The sequence below is a fragment of the Gymnogyps californianus genome, chromosome 29 (genome assembly GCF_018139145.2).
Source record: "Gymnogyps californianus isolate 813 chromosome 29, ASM1813914v2, whole genome shotgun sequence".
NCBI lineage: Eukaryota > Metazoa > Chordata > Aves > Accipitriformes > Cathartidae > Gymnogyps > Gymnogyps californianus.
In genome coordinates this window covers 117,976-134,802 of record NC_059499.1, presented here as the reverse complement: position 1 = coordinate 134,802, position 16,827 = coordinate 117,976, and the positions used below count along the sequence as shown (strand labels likewise).

The 16,827-nt window shown below is 52.8% G+C and overlaps 1 protein-coding gene across 1 annotated transcript; it reads right to left on the bottom strand.

Annotated features, from left to right (window-relative positions):
• Positions 1-3,061: 3,061 nt before the first annotated feature.
• On the bottom strand, positions 3,062-14,392 carry LOC127026881 (coiled-coil domain-containing protein 81-like). The gene is made up of 15 exons (XM_050912175.1): positions 14,290-14,392; positions 13,827-13,888; positions 13,296-13,455; positions 12,050-12,306; positions 11,140-11,213; positions 10,404-10,498; positions 9,370-9,487; positions 8,574-8,682; positions 8,027-8,188; positions 6,802-7,071; positions 6,478-6,657; positions 5,602-5,755; positions 4,889-5,115; positions 3,836-4,049; positions 3,062-3,345 (listed from the first exon to the last, which is right to left on the bottom strand). Exons 1-15 carry the CDS (start codon positions 14,390-14,392, stop codon positions 3,062-3,064), a joined length of 2,469 nt encoding a protein of 822 aa, XP_050768132.1.
• Positions 14,393-16,827: the final 2,435 nt, after the last annotated feature.

Here is a 16,827-nt window from a genome sequence, read left to right as displayed (position 1 = left end):
CCCGGAGAAGTCCTTCGTAACTAGGGGAAAGGTAAAAGCGGCAGGGGGAAGCACGACCACCGACTCAATTCAAGACCGAAGAAACTCGCACCCGGAAGGAGCACGCGTGCTAATCTACATCGCAAGCGGAGTTAATTTAAATATGACTGACCAGTAATGAGTGAAATGTTTCTCACTAGCCAATAAGTATAAACTTAGGCATGGTTTTACTAATTGTTGCTAATTAGAAAACTGGATATAAACTCTGTAATTTTTGTATGCGGCATGCACGTTAGGTGGAGCGATCCCCCGTGCATCCAGCGCTGTAATAAAGAATGCCTGCCTTCTAAAACTTCAGACCAAGTCTCAGAGGGTTGTTCTTTTGCGACCAAATTTACGGTAACACATGTATAAACTGTTGGGGGAGACTGCAACCTCACTAAAACCTTTTCTTTAGGCGTAAATTACGTCGACATAAGGCCCACAGGCTGGCTTAAAAATGCTTTAGTGACCACCAGCTGCTGTGAATCCCTTCTGTATTTAGTTGGGCTAAAGGGCTGAGAGAGTGGCAACGCATTGCTTTAACCCGCGTGTCGAGGTGAAATGAAACCCCAACTTCGCCGCCGAATTCCCTCCGTTTTGCGGGGGCGTGGAGTGGGGGGGGGGAGTCCGCGCGCTTTGCGCGGCGGCGCTGCGCACGGCCCGCAGCGGTGCGTGCCGGCAGGGCGAGCCCCGCCCCTCCGTTTGCACACGGCCCCTTGCCCTGTAAAGCGGAGGGGGCGGGCGGGCGGGGCCGGCCGGGTCCGGTGGTGCCCGTGGGGAAGCGGTGCAGGCGTGGGCCGTTCGCCGGGCGGCGCGTTCGCCGGGCGGCGGCCGTTCGCCGGCGCCGCGCCCCCGTTCGCCCCCGCCGGGCGCCTTGCCGTTCGGCGTGAGGGTGTGTCGTGGCTCAGCTCCTACGGGTTTTGGCCCCCGCCCGTGCTGTTCTTGCCTTCGCCTCAGTTTGTAGGTGGTCTTTATACCGTGTATACCTTGAGGAGGCAGGTTGTCTTGTGGGGGTGACAGCGCTGGGAAGGGGTTCCTCTATTTCTGCCTTTGTCACAGAGGTGCTGAGCTCGGCCGTGTACTGAGGTCAGGCAGGTTTGTGGAGGCGCAGCTGAGGGGGAGCTGAGTTCCCTGCCTGGTCCAGGGCCGTCCTCGTACTTAGGAAAGGCATTTTCCATGTCCTTAGGCATGGATGCGTTTCATTTTTACAGGTGGTGGGGCAGGCTTGTCTTGTGGAGTCAGGCTCATGGTGCTGAGGGTTGAAGGCTTAATGAAAACCTGGCTCAACAAAAAGAATAGCTGGAGAGGGGTCTCTTTCTCCAGTACTCGTTTAAGTTACAGAGGAAAACAACCCAAGCCCGGAGGTGGTTTCCAGAGGTGATGGCATTGAGCAGAGGGGGTTTGCAGCTGCCGTCAGTGTTGAGGCGTTCAGAGATGTAGGTCTGAGTTGTGATGTTAAAGGTGAAATTAGTCATCTGCTCTTTGTCCATGTGCTGTCACTAAGCGAGGGGGGAAAAGGCTTCCTTTAGCATAACCTGGAATTTCTTAATTGATCTTCTGTGGTAGAGGAAAGCGAAGTGGCGCCGAGTGTGTTTCACCTTACCCTCCCGCATCAAAGAGTAGTGAGTGACAGGCTCCTGCGGAGGGGTCATTTATCTGCATTAACTAATCAATGATTGCTTTGTTCTTTGCATTCATAACGGGGGTTCCTGCAATCCTCCTCCAGGACCCATCACTCTGATCTTCTTTCATGGGAATGAACTAGAGGCTCAGCGACTTGGCGACGTCCGAGCGCTGCCACATGTGTTTTGCAGATGGCTGCTCCACGGAGGCCCCAGCATTCCAGTCACCGGACAGGGTCAGACCTCGGGAACTGGCAGTGCCAGGCGCCACCCGGGGAAGGGTCGGATCCTGGCGGCTGGATGTCGAGCAAGGTGGCCTTCCACCACCCGCTGCCCACGCACACCCCAACTACAGCTCTCAGGTTGAGAAGTGTATTTTGTGGTTAGTTCACCTGCCACACCTTCAGCTTGAGTACACGCTCTTTATTTACTACGTGTATTTCATGCAGAAGCAGGGCCCCGATCCCCTGAGCTGAAGGAGGGATCACAAAGCTGTGCACACGTCTCCTGCTGCTTGGAGAAGAGCTTCAGGTGGCATGGGTCTTCTTGAAGGCAGTGTCTCTGGAGGCCAAGTGTCCTGGCTTGCTGAGGAGCAAGCTGCAGTCAGGGCACTAGAAGCCATGGTAGGCGGGCTTGGTTGGATGAACACAGCTGAACAAGGCGTGTGCCCTGTCATGCTGCTTTTCAGGAAAGTAAAGGCATAGCTTGTCCAGGAGATGACCTGGCCAGAAGTTATTGTCGCTTGACTTCTGCATCTTATTCCTCTGAAGATGCCTGTGAAAAAAAGGGGCGAAGGGGGGGGAAAGGAAGCAAAAAAAAAAAAAGTAAGAGAGAATACCACGCTTTACAGAAATAAAATGCTGGGCAGTTTCGCTGCTTCTCTTAGTAAGGGCAAAAGTGAGCCTGACAAGAACAAGCTATCCGGGCTTCCAGGCCCTGGGAAGCTCTGCGAGACCTGTGCAGACCGTGTCGGTCCTTATGAGACATGACTGACGCTGGAAATGCCAGCTTGCGAAGCTATCTTAAGAGCTGGTACATTGCCCATCACTGTAGTATCTAAACACTTTAACCGAGAGAGACAAAGAAGATTGTGCTCTGCTTTGCAATGTTTCTTTTTCTCTCCAAAAGCTTCTCCAGCCATCCAAAGCTGGGCTCTTCAGGATTGTCTTTCTTCCACAAGAATAAACATTCTCTGAGGGGATTTAAGACAAGTGTTGGGTTGGTCTGAGGAGTTTTGTCACCTCTGTAGTTCAGAGCACAGAGCTAGTCCCAGCTAGCCTGCAAGGCTCCTGCCAGGCACCGCAAACTGTTCGCCGGCACCACTGCAACCCAATGACTTAGCTAAAGCACAGGAGTGGCCATGTAGCCGAGAAGAGGATCTGCCTCCTCGCCGTTGCCCACTGCTCCCTTGCAGCATCCTAACGGTTGACTCCAATACCTCGGCACTGCCTCTGATGCCGTGGGGAGTGAGCACAGAGGGGTGATGCGCAGCAGGGCAGCAGGAGGGGACTGATCTTAAGCCCTCTTTGAACAAACCTATTTTCCGCCTCCTTGGCCTGGCTTCCAGCTGCAGTTCCTGATCTGGAGGTGCTCCCAGGTAATGGAGCATCAGCACCTCCTGTGCTGTAGTATCCTCCGGGCTGCCTGATCTTCCTTATGTCTTCTCCCACCTTGATGATCTTGTCTCCTGGATGCAGCAGGGCTGTTGGCAAAGCGCACAGAGAAAACAGTCACGCCTCACCCTGGGATCAGGAGCCCCGTTTCAGCTCAGACGTTGTAGGCGTAGCAGTCTGCAGCTCAGCCACAGCCATGTCTGTTCCTGGCTATGGACTCGCTGACCCTGACCATGGTCTGACTTCCTGGCTTGACCCGGACCTGCCCCATCCCCACGAACTTGCCTCCTGAGCTGCACTCTCGGTTGCACCTGGCTGCCATCCCAGGGGCAACGGGAGAGGGCCCTGGCTGATCTGCAGCACCCTTTGCTATCTCAGCCCTGCTCTGGCCCTGCTGCTGCTATTGCTGATCCTAACCGGCAGCGTCTGCCGTGGCCCTCCGAGGGCTGCAAACATGCTCCAGTGGCAGTGCCCCCTGACACCAGTCATGCTTCTGGGCTTGGGAAGCCATTAACTGGGAAGAGACACTAACTTGTCAGATTTAGGGCATTCACGTCAGGCCCTTGGTCTTTGCTTTACCTTTCTGCAGCGTTGGCTCGGTGATGTCAACGTTGCGCTCTGTGCACAGCTTGGAGCTCTTCAGATAGCTCATGAAGGCATTCCTGCGATAGCGGTCAACCAGTTCTCCCAAGTCAGCCTCTACAGTTGACGGCAGGCAGTGGTCATCAATGGGGCCATCCCCAGATCTCACCAGCCGGCACTTTTCTTTCTGTTCTATGGGGCTGTCTTTGTTCTGCAAGTAAAGAGCAGGTCCCGATCAGCATTCACTGGGGCCCTGGAGTTGCTGCATTCCCTTCCGAGAAGCTACAGGCAGGGATTCATCTCAAAAGTGTGCGCAAACAGGCGTCGGCACCCTGCGATGGGATCACAGGGACAGGCCCTCCTCTGGGAGTTCAATTCCCATCCAGAGCTGGGTCCTCAGAGAGCTACTCCCTGGAGGGCTTAGCAGAAGAGCAGCACACCGGGCACAGGTGCCTCAGATGGAAAAAGTCTTGCAGTCACCTTCTCGTTTCTGATTGTGTCGGGGAGCCAGAGGCTCTCCCCATTGCTGGTGACTGGGGGGCAGCACGTTGGCAGGAGGAGGTAGCCCTGGATTCTGCCAGAGTTCATCCAACCCAAGATGCTCCAAAGAAAACCTCTGGGAGTGAGTGAGTGAATGAGTCACTGCTCTATTGCCCTTGGACTGTCTTGCACTGAGCCTCACAACTGAACAGGACAAAGTGCTTATCAGCACCTGAAGGGACAAATGGCAGTCTGGTGGACAGGTCGACTAGGTGATGAGAAGATGACTCCGTCCCCAGACATAGAAACTGCTTCAACTTCTCCTCCTCCTCCTCCTTCTTCTTGCCAGTTACCCAGAAAAAGTGTTTCTCTCACCAGAGCGTTCAGAAGCCAAACGAATTGTTGGAGATGGCTCGTAGCACCTCAGCTGCAGGGCACCATGTGGTCAAAGAGAAGCTGAGACTCACAATAAGCCCTTGCCCTTTCCTTTACTGCTGCACTGTCCTCTAAACCACCCTACGTTCGCCAAGGCGTGCAGGTGTGCTTGTTCTCCTGCCACATACACAGTACCTTCTCCCACCGTCTCCTCTCTCTCATGAGTTTTCCAATCTCTTCCATTTCATCATAGCTCAGATGTCGTCGTTCTGGCTCGGTGTTGACTGGTGGAACTTCCAAGTGTATTAACTTTCTCTCGGGCTTGGTAGGAGCGTGAGGCTTCATCCCTTTGGCTGTGCCCCCAGCAGAAGGTGGACAAGTGGCAGTTTTGCAGGTGGCCTTCTGGAACTGAGCTTCTACACCTAGGACAGATTAAAACCCAACCAAACAAAAAGCCCAGAGAAGCCGCGTTAGAGCGCAGCAGAAAGGAACATCTGATCCATGTTTAAGACAAAGGGGTTTGGCATGTTGTGCTGATTGGAACTCCCAGCAGAGCTTACTAAAGAATAAGCTCTTCTGAATCGGTGTTTTCCAGCTGCCACCAACAGCTGGAGAAAGGGTCTGCTTTGGATGAGCTGGATGATGAACGCTAACAAACCAAATCCAGTCCAGGACGTTAAACCGCAGGGTTGAGACTTTGATCCCAGCCTGAAAGACTGGATACCCTGTCTCCTGCAACTGGGCTGATTATGGCATTGCACATCCCCCAGATCCTTCAGTTTTCCCTAGAAGGCTCCTTCTGGCCGCTCGGCCCTAGGACAATGGTCTCCAGAAGCCATATTCTGGACCCACTGAGGCATTCCCTGTCTGTGTAGAGATGCTTTCCCAAGCCAGTGCTCGCCTCTCACCTGTTTTGGTCTCTTGGGATTGTCCTTTCCTCATTTCCAGCCACTGCTTTTGACAGTCAATCAGATCTTTGGGGCTTATAAAATTCCCCGGTTTTGAGGAAGTCAAGAAGATGACCACGTCCTCCAGATCCTTCTCGCTGATGGGAACTTTGGTCTGGCAAGGAAAACAGAAGATGACAGTGGGATCACCAAAAGATCAAGGCTTGCCCCAGAGTGGGAGGGGCGAGCTTAGCTGTTGTTCCAGATGCTTTTGCAGGGAAGCATGGCACAAAGGCAACCTGCTGAGGTTGCCTTGGGTTTATCAAGCACTCACAACTTGACCCGTCTTCTGCTGCCCCCTGCAGAGCTCTCAGCTTTTGCTGTGCCAAACTTCCCATCCCCTGGGTTTCAGGAAGGTTTCATTTTGGCTCGGACTAGAGTCTCAGTTAACATCTGAACTGCTAAAGCCTACTAAACCTGAACGTGCTCTTCACAGCTTTGTAACGCCGCGGCCTGTGGAAAGTGAGGCCCAGTGTGAGCCGTGCTGTGTGAACGTGTACTGAAAGGCAGCGCAGTGGGGAGATGTAGGAGCGTGGTGGGGGAAAGACCAAGTTTCAACACTGGGAAACCCGACAGCCACGTTACTGAGCAGTGACTGTCTTCCAAGCCTGTGAGGCAATGGGTTTCTTCAGTCCCTCCTGGGACTCACTCTCGGTGCCTCTCCACAGCTTTCCCTTCCCTTTGCCCTCCAGCTTTTCACAGGTTGTGGGAGCCACTCTCTGAGAGTAAGGCAAGTGAAAAAGCCCCTTGCTGAAGCTCGTCCATTTGCTCTGGGTTGGCATGCAGGAAAATAGGGCAGAGTTGCAGCAGTTCACTACTGTTCTGTTCCCTATGTACCTCCTTGATGACTTTAATGAAGGCTGCTCTCTGGATCTTCCTCCCGTCCATACCAGCCTTCTTGAATACGTCCACCATCCTCAGCTTCTTTTTGTGCAGGAGGTTATGCAGCGTGACAAGAGCCTGGGGGTATGGTGCACAAACAAGGGGAATGCTACCCTTCTTCCAGGGCTGGCTGCTCTTTGGCCGTGAGCACTGAAAAGGATTAGAAAAATACCCTGAGATCACCATTCTCCAGGATCGCCAGGCCCGTCCATGTGGCATCAGCTGGGGTAAAGCAGCGTCACTCTGCCGATGTGACAGCAGACACTATTTCCCTTGCACTTCTGTACTTACATCGGGGCTGTCGCTCACGGCTGATTTGACAGCAGCCCTCCTGTCTGCCCTGCGTGCCTTTAGTCTTTGCCAGAATCTTTCTTCTTGATTGCTGAGGGAAGGTTTTTGAGTCAGCCATTTTTCCACGTCCCCGAAGCTTTCCAGCTCGGTTCGAAACTGCCTCCTCGCCTCAGTCCAAGCCTCCACTGTTTGTAGACCCTCTTCTGTATCAGAGGTGGTCTCTGGGGAGCTGAGGCTACCTTCTTCCTCCTGGGGCAGCTGCAAGACAGACCAAGGACAGAAATCTGTGGCCCAGGTTGGTTTCAAAAAGGGAGAAGCTGGTCCTGCCACAGGTGGAGCAAAACTAATGTGACGCCTGGATTTGGATGGCCCACACCTACTTGCTTTCAGTTTAAAGGCAAAAGTTGGGTACATATTTCTCCGATGGCGTCACCGGAAACCATGCTCCGAGACCACTTCTGGCTTGACGTTAGTCAAACCCTCGATCACATCCTCGCTGCTCACGCTGGTGCTTTACACGACAAGAGATGCGCTTCTTGCAGAATCGAGAGTTGGGGTCAGGTGGGTATGGTGGTTTCCAAAACCAGCAGCAAGCCCACCACAGAACAGTATGGAAACGTGCATGGTAGGACGTGGTCAAAAGTGGCGGCCTCCGTGCCTGTAGTGGGCGGGGGCCTCCGGTTCTGACGTGCTTCTGGCTGAACTGGGAGGGCTGGGGTGGGGTGGAGACAGGGCCATCAGCCAACAGAGCAGCACGGAAACCGGTGGGTCCTGCCATTTCACCAAATGCTGGCTCCCTGCCACCAAGGAGCAGCTGAAATAACGTCGGCCATTTTGCTTACGAAGAACGGCCGGAGTGCTCTCCACGCTACTTGGAGAGACAGCTCTCCCCCTCCACACCGCCGGCTGGAGCTGGCTCAAGCCATGTGACTGGGAGAGATCCTGCTCGAGCTCCAGAGCCGGTGCCTGGGCAGAGGTGGCCTCCTTTCCAGGGACGGAGCAGGCCCACTGATGCCCTCAGCCTGGCCGGCTGCTCGTTTTGCCCCTTGGCCTCTACTGGCAATTCCTCCCTCACAGCAGTGAGCAGGCGAGAATGAAAACCCCAGCCGCCCGCCCTGCTCTTTGGAGGGAGCAATGCTGCTGGGACTTGGAGACCTTCCCAACTCAGTGCCACCCTAACCAGAAAAAGGCTGCTCTGTTGATACTCCCATACCTGGGCCCTCTGCATCTTGTCGCTTTCTCTCCCAGCTTGCTGTTGAGGCAGTTCTGGCAAGATGACCCTTCCTGCTTTGCTGTTCTCTTCTATCTCCTTCCTTTTGGCCATGGATGCCTCCAGTTTTCTCCTGCCGTTCAGCCCAAATACAGACTGTCCTTTCTACAGGAACCCAGAAATGCAATACCAGCGGTTAGTCTCATCTGTCTTGTCTTTTTTTTTTACCTAATGCTCTTCTCTCTCTCATCTTCCCTTTTTTTCCAGTTTCTGTCGACATGCAGTTCCTACAGATGCAACCAGAAAGCCCTTCTGTTACGACCAATGAACTAAGTCATCAGAGAGCTACTTTTTGAAAAGGGCTACAGTTCCTTTTCGGAGATGAACGATACCCAAAATAGGTAATTGAATGGGAAGATGAGCCACAGTAAGAGATCTACTCAGAATTGGTATCTGCACGTTTTTTTATGTAGCTGTTTCTCCTAAGATATCCCCACTTGATTTTCTACAATCAAGTGACACAACAGTTGTCTCGATCCACATTACGTACCTGTCCCGTCTGCCTGCGTTCTTCAGAAAGAGGCAATGGCAATTCAGGGCTCTCGAAAGGAGTTTCTTTGGGCTGCCTTCCTTCTGTGCCTGCACCTTTTGACAACAGTCTGAAAATACACAGCGGGGTGAGTTGGTGTGAGTGCAGGAAGAGTTTCTTCTCCATCCTGTGCTCACGCTGCTCACCTGCTTCGGCAGCAGAGCAAGCTCTCTTCGCCCAATTGTCTTCCCCTCCAGGGAGACAGGGATAACCCTGAGCTGTAACGCTCAGATGTGCCACCAAGGAAATCAAGGAGATGAGCTTTTTCCATAAGGAAGGCTCTGGGACACGCAGCCTGATGCAGCCCTCTTGATGCGACAACGAGCGGATTTGCATCCTGTGCGAGGACAGGCACCTGGAGATACTGGTATCCCTCTCCTGGCCGTTACACTAAGCACTGCAAAGCAGTCCCAAATACCGTGGGACTTCCCATCCAGCAAGGAAATGCCCTGTGTGGTGACGTGTGTTAACAGCCCTTCTGAGTTAACAGAAACACTGGGTCCAAAGGAAACAGGGAAACAGGTTTCTCAGAGAGCTTGGGCAGTCTCCGTCCCTGAAGGCTTTGAAGACAAGACTGGATAAAGTCCTGAGCAACCTGGTCTGACCTCAGCTCATAGCTGACTCTGCTTGGAGCACCCGGTTGGACTAGGACCTCCCGAGAGCCCTTCCAACCTCCATTATTGTATGAGCCTATAACACATGCCGCACAAGCACTAGAACACAAGGCCACTCTAATCGAGTCCTTTCAGAGTCTCACCTGCCAGGAAGGCCTTGTCCCTCCATTTTCTCCTGTGCTTCTTCCTCCATCTCAGCTCTGGCTAAGCGGTCTGTAGAAACGCCCCTTCGCAGGCGGCGTAATGTGTGACAAACAGCCTCTGCAAGCACGAAAGGAGAAAACCTCTTAGAACAGGCAGGAGGAGGCACGGATCTGCTCTGCAATGTTAGACGCTGTTTGAGGCCTCACTGAGATTCCTTCTGCGACCTCTTTTCTCGGAGGGAGATCTTAAGCCCTTCCTGACACCAGCCCTTGATCCTGTTCAACCCTCGACAGCCACATTATTCTCTTTGGTGTGAGTTTTCTCCTGCTGCGGCTAGTCCTTCCTCTGCACAGCGGCTTTCGCGGGGAGACAGGTCTTGGCGCTTCACAATCTCTTTTGGGGGAACAATTTCTTGGCGTTGCATATGTGTTTGGTATACAAGAACTTGCTATCGTGGCGCATTCAACTCAAACACGTTATAGCTCTGATGTTGCTGATGAATTTAGGTCGAGGAGCTAGACTTCCCAGCTTTAAAGGAGAAGTGAGGTCTCGGCACAGCTTAGCAACCTTTGCAGAGTTGTTCTCTACGTGATTTTTCTCATCGAATCACGCCACGGTGATTCCAAGAGATACACCAACCCGCCAGTCTCCCACAACTCAAGGCAGAGTTGGTGATTCACAGTGCTGATGGACTTCCTCAAACATTTACTCCCTCCTGCACAAACAAGCTCCTAAAATGGAAGAGGTATACTCCAGGGCATGGAGTGCAGGGCAAAACATACTTCAGCACCGTCAACTGCAGTTGGTGGTGCTGAGCCCTCCTGGGATCTTGTGCCAAAGCGAGTCCCTTGAGATTTACCAGGAGGGGTAAACAGAGGCACACAGAGTGCCTCTACCATCCCAGGCATCTATTGAGGCCTGGCCTTCAGCACCCACCAGGAATGAAGACAGGCAAACGCACAAACCTCTGCCAGGAATCAGTCACTCTTATTCCCATCACATTCCCATGCACTCCCATTCCCATGCGCGTTACCTCTTATCCCCATGCGGCTCAAAACACTGTCGAATTCTGTACATATCTTTTCGGCTGTGAGAGAAGCTCTTCGAGGCACTGTCCTAATCTCAAACCTGGAAATAGGAAGAAAGCAGCATTCTGAGAAAAGGGCTGCTTTGCCAGATTAATGTCAAGGTATCTCTACGGAGTCACCCTCACGTCCGAGGCCATTAAGGGAACCACCGAGCAGCGCTGGCCTCAGGAACGGTTCAGCGGCCCCTCGCTAGACAGAGGTGTTGGGTTTTTGCCTCAGTCCTCCTGTGCCATCTTGACCCAAGAAGGCATTTCAGAGATACTTTGATTCACGTGAGTTTCACAGAAGGCACGGAAACGTCACAGACAGAGGACTTGCACGCATCCGGTCTTTGATCCACCCTCTAAGAGAAGCTTTCCGTGTTATATTCAAAACAACGGAAATATTAGGATCTTATTTCTGTTCAATGTTTGGGCAGTCTCTACCAATGGAAAGAGAATGAGCAGATGAAACGTTAAGGAGGGTTGCCTAAATTCCTCTGCCTAGCGAATCGGTTCCCTCTAATGGGAGTCCTGGTAAAATCCAAACCACAATCAGTAGCTGGAGGATGCATAACTGCAGACTAAGCAAAAGCAAGGATGACATTAACTGCAAACCAGTAACTGGACCGAGCGCTACCAAACATGAGCTGAGCACATCTGCGCTTGGTCAGACAAGGGCTGCAGAAACAAATATACTCACTGTGGAAACTGGTGGACACGGCCAAAATGGCTCGGAGAGAGCGCAACGTCTTTGTCCGATACGACCCATTTCTTCTGCAACAGGGACAGAAACATCTGACGTGACTCCAGGGAAATGAACTCAATGTTCACAACAGCCTTTCCATAGCTCCAAGAATTAGCGGCCTCTCAGCAAACGTCTGGCCAAGTGCCTCAGCCCCTTGCTAAAACAAGCTGCACAGCGTATCATCTGCTAGGGCGAGAAACGTTGCCAGCCTTTTTGCAAGGACAAGAGTTGACGGTGTCAGGCAGGAGACTCCTTGTTTACCAGGGAAGAAGTCCATGGAGGCAAACACAAGGGAAGGCCCATTGCGAACCTGGGTTCCTGGCTGCTGGCTGCAGTGTGGTGGCTTGCTTTAACTATTGCTGAGCCAAGAGCAAATGGTTCCAAGCGGGTTTTATCCCCAGAGTCCTTCCAAAGACTTCCAAAGAGTCTGCATGCCTCTGCAGCGTGGAGGAACCCAGCCACGGGCTCCTTCTCTTCCGTCAGGCCAGGAGAACTGCACCAGCAGCGTGCCAGCAGCCATGAGGGGCTATCTCAGCGAGGCCTTGGTGTCTCTGCGCCTCAGCCTCATGTCCAGAGCATGGGGTGAACATCATCACCCCTGCCACTGCTTTGGCCTTTTTCCTATTTATGGCAAGGCCCTTCCAGGGCTTTCGCTTGCCCAGCCAAAGTAGTACTGTGTACCTTCCCAGCAGCCTTGAACCACAGCAAATCAACGAGAGAAACTGCAGAAAGCTTTCACTGCTACACACCGTGCCTAGCCCAAGTGACCCAGCAGGCTACAGCTGGCCAGCAGGGCTCAGTTCCCCGGTCCTTTGATGGAATGTCAACCCCCCTCTAAGTAGCACTGAAAAAACAATAAACTTACAGCGAGCAACTTCTGTACCACGTATGTCGACCTGTTGAGGCTTATTAAAAAGTCTTCGCAAAATGCCATTGTCACTTCTGTTCCCCGGATAGCAAGAGTGCCAACATCCTTTAAAATGAAGTCCGTGTCTTCTCTGTTTGTTAGGATGAAGTAGAAAAAGTTCAGGGTCTCCTGCATACAGTTCTGCACGACTTCCTCGGAATACGGGGCATCCGAGTGGATCTTCTTGTAGTTCACCGACACTTTCTTAATCTCGCCTGGAAAAGAGGAGGAAGACTGTAACTCAGACAGCTCCCTGAGCAGACTCCAATGAAGTGCCAGCAGCTCCCAGGTAAAATACATTGCTATGGCACTGTCTGGTGTAACCACCCGGTACAGCTCCTTGAAGGAGCTGATGTAGGCCCCTCCTCAAGTTAAGGTCCGATCACTCCGTTAGCGGATGTGCCAAGCTGCAGCCGTGATCCCCTCAACGGAATAAGGAACCAAGGGCCTCGGCCATCTGTGTCCAAGGACCTCAGCCATCTGTGTCCACACTGCGCAGGAGGGCAGGACAAGGTGGGAAGAATGGGGCTGGTTCCCACGGGAAGAGCGGAGGGTGCCGGGCCATGGAGCTGAGCCCACACGTAGCGCACGCGTGGTCTGGCGAGACTTGGATATGAACACAAACCAGCAAGCTCTTAGTGCTGCACAGGCCCCATCGATGGCACAGTGTACATACAGCAGCGGCAGCAATGGTCAGAAGCGGCAGCAAATCTGGCCATCGGCAGGTTTCTGTGCTAGCTATCATTTCCATCTCTCGTTCGAGGCTCTCTACAGCTGACTTTGACCCACTTCTCTGCATAAAAGCAGCGCCGAGGGCCTGTGGCCGTTTGCCTTGCCCGGCGCGGGGCAAGAACAAAGCATCAGCATCATCTCAACAGCTTTATGGTGAACAGTTCCAATAAAGGACCATCAGCCAGCAGGCATCCTACAAATCAATAAATGTGGCTGGCACGAAGCCCGTTGCTCAAGCAGATCATGGAGAGATGGTCTAACTTTGGACAGCCTTAATAAAAACTAGTCCAAAAGAAATGGCCCCTTTCTAGGCAGTGCTGCGTGGTGGGCTGTTTGTGTCATCCCATGGAGGTTTTCCTCCGGGCCTTCTGAAGGCCTCTGATGTGTCCATCGTCGCATCTAAACAGCAAGCAGCATAAACCCCAAATAGATGGACATAGGGAAAACCAAAGAATTTCTTTGCTCTTCTTACCAGGAAGAGGTACAGAAGCATGTTGCAGCTCACGGATCCGTGCAACAGTCCTGGACAGCGAAAACACGGGTCTCTGAAATGCGAGCACCTCGCCATTTTCCGAAGAGAGCCATTTTTGAATATGAAATGTCCCCAGTCCCGTTATGCTGACAGCCTGAGGCTGGAAAAAGAAGAGAAGGGCAAGCATTTGTAAGTTGAAGACCAGAGTGAGGACTTAGGAGAGCTTGCAAGGGGGTGCCTTGTGCCCTGCCGACTCCTGGTGCAGAACGCTTTTGCACACCTCAACCCGACTTTTACTTCTGTCTTTATATATTGCGTAGATATATAATATATATTTTATGTTACTTTTTTTTTTTTAATTATTTATTTATTTTATGTCTCTCCAGTTATGGAGGAGCTGGTCTTTGGCACATTTGTGGCAAATCTGTAAATCAGAATGCAGTTCTGGGAAGAAGAACAGCACTTGCTGGCACAGGGCTGCCGGGACCCCTGAAGCCATCTGGGGAGGGGAGGGGTAGGGTGGGATCCCACCTTTCTCTGCAGAAGCTGTTGCCGAACGTGCTTAGACACGCTGCTCCAAATAGCAACGACATCTGGAAAGCAAGGGAAAGACACGTCAAGCTCTAAGTCGGCCAGCTCACGTCCCATCAGCACATCTGTAGACAAGGAGACGGCGGATGCAAGTGTGCTTCAACAAGCCTCACAGAATAAATCCATCTGTGAGACGGGCCGACTCTTTGACTGGCCTCGGCCTTCTTCCAACAGGACACGTTTCCCTTCAGAGCCAGATCCCTGAGTGTGACCCGCTGCCGAGGGAAACCCGTCCATGGGACTTCCCCCACGGCAAGGGAGGGCGCTGTGTGCACCGGACTCTGCGGGGCTGAGGGTGTCCCTAGGGGCCTCCCCCACAGGGACGAACCCCACTTCCCACAACGATTCGTGCCGCTCATCTCGTCTGCAGCGATGCTCGTCAGAGAGCTCCCAAAGGCCTTACCGCTGACGGAAAGCTTCTTGAGGGTGGGAAACGTGACCGCGCTGGAGCCGCCAGTCTTGCTGCAGAGCTCGATGTTGGTGACCAGCGCTTCCAGGTTTGTCATGTTCTTGCTTTGGGTCAGCAGGCGAGGCTGGCGGGGAAGGATTCTGGTGTCTCCTACTGGGAAACACCCCCTCTCCGACGTCCTCGCCTGTGCTTCACCAAACAGCTCCCGCACTGTCCCACCGCCTCCCTTTGTCCTCTGCGTTTCTGAGGTACAGGAGAGACTTCTCGCATCCCCTGGATCCAAGAGCTCGCAGAGGCCTCGCAGGGAAGTGAAGGGAGGGTCTGGGGCGCGGGGTTATGATGGGGAGGGGCTCTGTGACACGGGCTTGGCGTCACAGAGGGACGCCCCCCCATCACCCCCATGCCCGCTGACCCGGCCAGGCTTGGTCCTGCAGTGAGAAGGGGGCTGCTCCCTAAAACAGCGTTGAGTTTTCGTGGCGGGGTTTGGTAGCGGGGGGGGGACTGCAGGGGTGGCTCCTTGGACATGCCTTGTCCTGTTCAGTAGATAAGAGGAAGGGTGTCCTTGTACTTAGAAACTATGTAGGCTTCAGCAAGTAACAATACATGATAAAATGGCAAGATGTTCCTCAGTATCGGTATTGTACCCCCGGCTCTGCTGACTAAATTACAAAATGAGCCAAAACCCGGAGAAGTCCTTCGTAACTAGGGGAAAGGTAAAAGCGGCAGGGGAAGCACGACCACCGACTCAATTCAAGACCAAAGAAACTCGCACCCGGAAGGAGCACGCGTGCTAATCTACATCGCAAGCGGAGTTAATTTAAATATGACTGACCAGTAATGAGTGAAATGTTTCTCACTAGCCAATAAGTATAAACTTAGGCATGGTTTTACTAATTGTTGCTAATTAGAAAACTGGATATAAACTCTGTAATTTTTGTATGCGGCATGCACGTTAGGTGGAGCGATCCCCCGTGCATCCAGCGCTGTAATAAAGAATGCCTGCCTTCTAAAACTTCAGACCAAGTCTCAGAGGGTTGTTCTTTTGTGACCGAATTTACGGTAACACATGTATAAACTGTTGGGGGAGACTGCAACCTCACTAAAACCTTTTCTTTAGGCGTAAATTACGTCGACATAAGGCCCACAGGCTGGCTTAAAAATGCTTTAGTGACCACCAGCTGCTGTGAATCCCTTCTGTATTTAGTTGGGCTAAAGGGCTGAGAGAGTGGCAACGCATTGCTTTAACCCGCGTGTCGAGGTGAAATGAAACCCCAACCAGTTGTGTCCGGTTGCTCAACTCCTACGGGGTTTTGGCCCCCGCCCGTGCTGTTCTTGCCTTCGGCCTCAGTTTGTAGGTGGTCTTTATACCGTGTATACCTTGAGGAGGCAGGTTGTCTTGTGGGGGTGACAGCGCTGGGAAGGGGTTCCTCTATTTCTGCCTTTGTCACAGAGGTGCTGAGCTCGGCCGTGTACTGAGGTCAGGCAGGTTTGTGGAGGCGCAGCTGAGGGGGAGCTGAGTTCCCTGCCTGGTCCAGGGCCGTCCTCGTACTTAGGAAAGGCATTTTCCATGTCCTTAGGCATGGATGCGTTTCATTTTTACAGGTGGTGGGGCAGGCTTGTCTTGTGGAGTCAGGCTCATGGTGCTGAGGGTTGAAGGCTTAATGAAAACCTGGCTCAACAAAAAGAATAGCTGGAGAGGGGTCTCTTTCTCCAGTACTCGTTTAAGTTACAGAGGAAAGCAACCCAAGCCCGGAGGTGGTTTCCAGAGGTGATGGCATTGAGCAGAGGGGGTTTGCAGCTGCCGTCAGTGTTGAGGCGTTCAGAGATGTAGGTCTGAGTTGTGATGTTAAAGGTGAAATTAGTCATCTGCTCTTTGTCCATGTGCTGTCACTAAGCGAGGGGGGAAAAGGCTTCCTTTAGCGTAACCTGGAATTTCTTAATTGATCTTCTGTGGTAGAGGAAAGCGAAGTGGCACCGAGTGTGTTTCACCTTACCCTCCCGCATCAAAGAGTAGTGAGTGACAGGCTCCTGCGGAGGGGTCATTTATCTGCATTAACTAATCAATGATTGCTTTGTTCTTTGCATTCATAACGGGGGTTCCTGCAATCCTCCTCCAGGACCCATCACTCTGATCTTCTTTCATGGGAATGAACTAGAGGCTCAGCGACTTGGCGACGTCCGAGCGCTGCCACATGTGTTTTCAAGATGGCTGCTCCACGGAGGCCCCAGCGTTCCAGTCACCGGACAGGGTCAGACCTCGGGAACTGGCAGTGCCAGGCGCCACCCGGGGAAGGGTCGGATCCTGGCGGCTGGATGTCGAGCAAGGTGGCCTTCCACCACCCGCTGCCCACGCACACCCCAACTACAGCTCTCAGGTTGAGAAGTGTATTTTGTGGTTAGTTCACCTGCCACACCTTCAGCTTGAGTACACGCTCTTTATTTACTACGTGTATTTCATGCAGAAGCAGGGCCCCGATCCCCTGAGCTGAAGGAGGGATCACAAAGCTGTGCACACGTCTCCTGCTGCTTGGA

Excerpts from the sequence above, each read along its gene's own strand:
- LOC127026881 (XM_050912175.1), bottom strand. The coding sequence starts at position 14,392 with ATGACAAACCTGGAAGCGCTGGTCACCAACATCGAGCTCTGCAGCAAG. Across the intron at positions 12,307-13,295 it reads TGCTTCTGTACCTCTTCCTG|GCGAGATTAAGAAAGTGTCG; the intron begins GTAAGAAGAGCA and ends CCTCTTTTCCAG. Across the intron at positions 8,683-9,369 it reads GGACAAGGCCTTCCTGGCAG|ACTGTTGTCAAAAGGTGCAG; the intron begins GTGAGACTCTGA and ends GTGTATTTTCAG.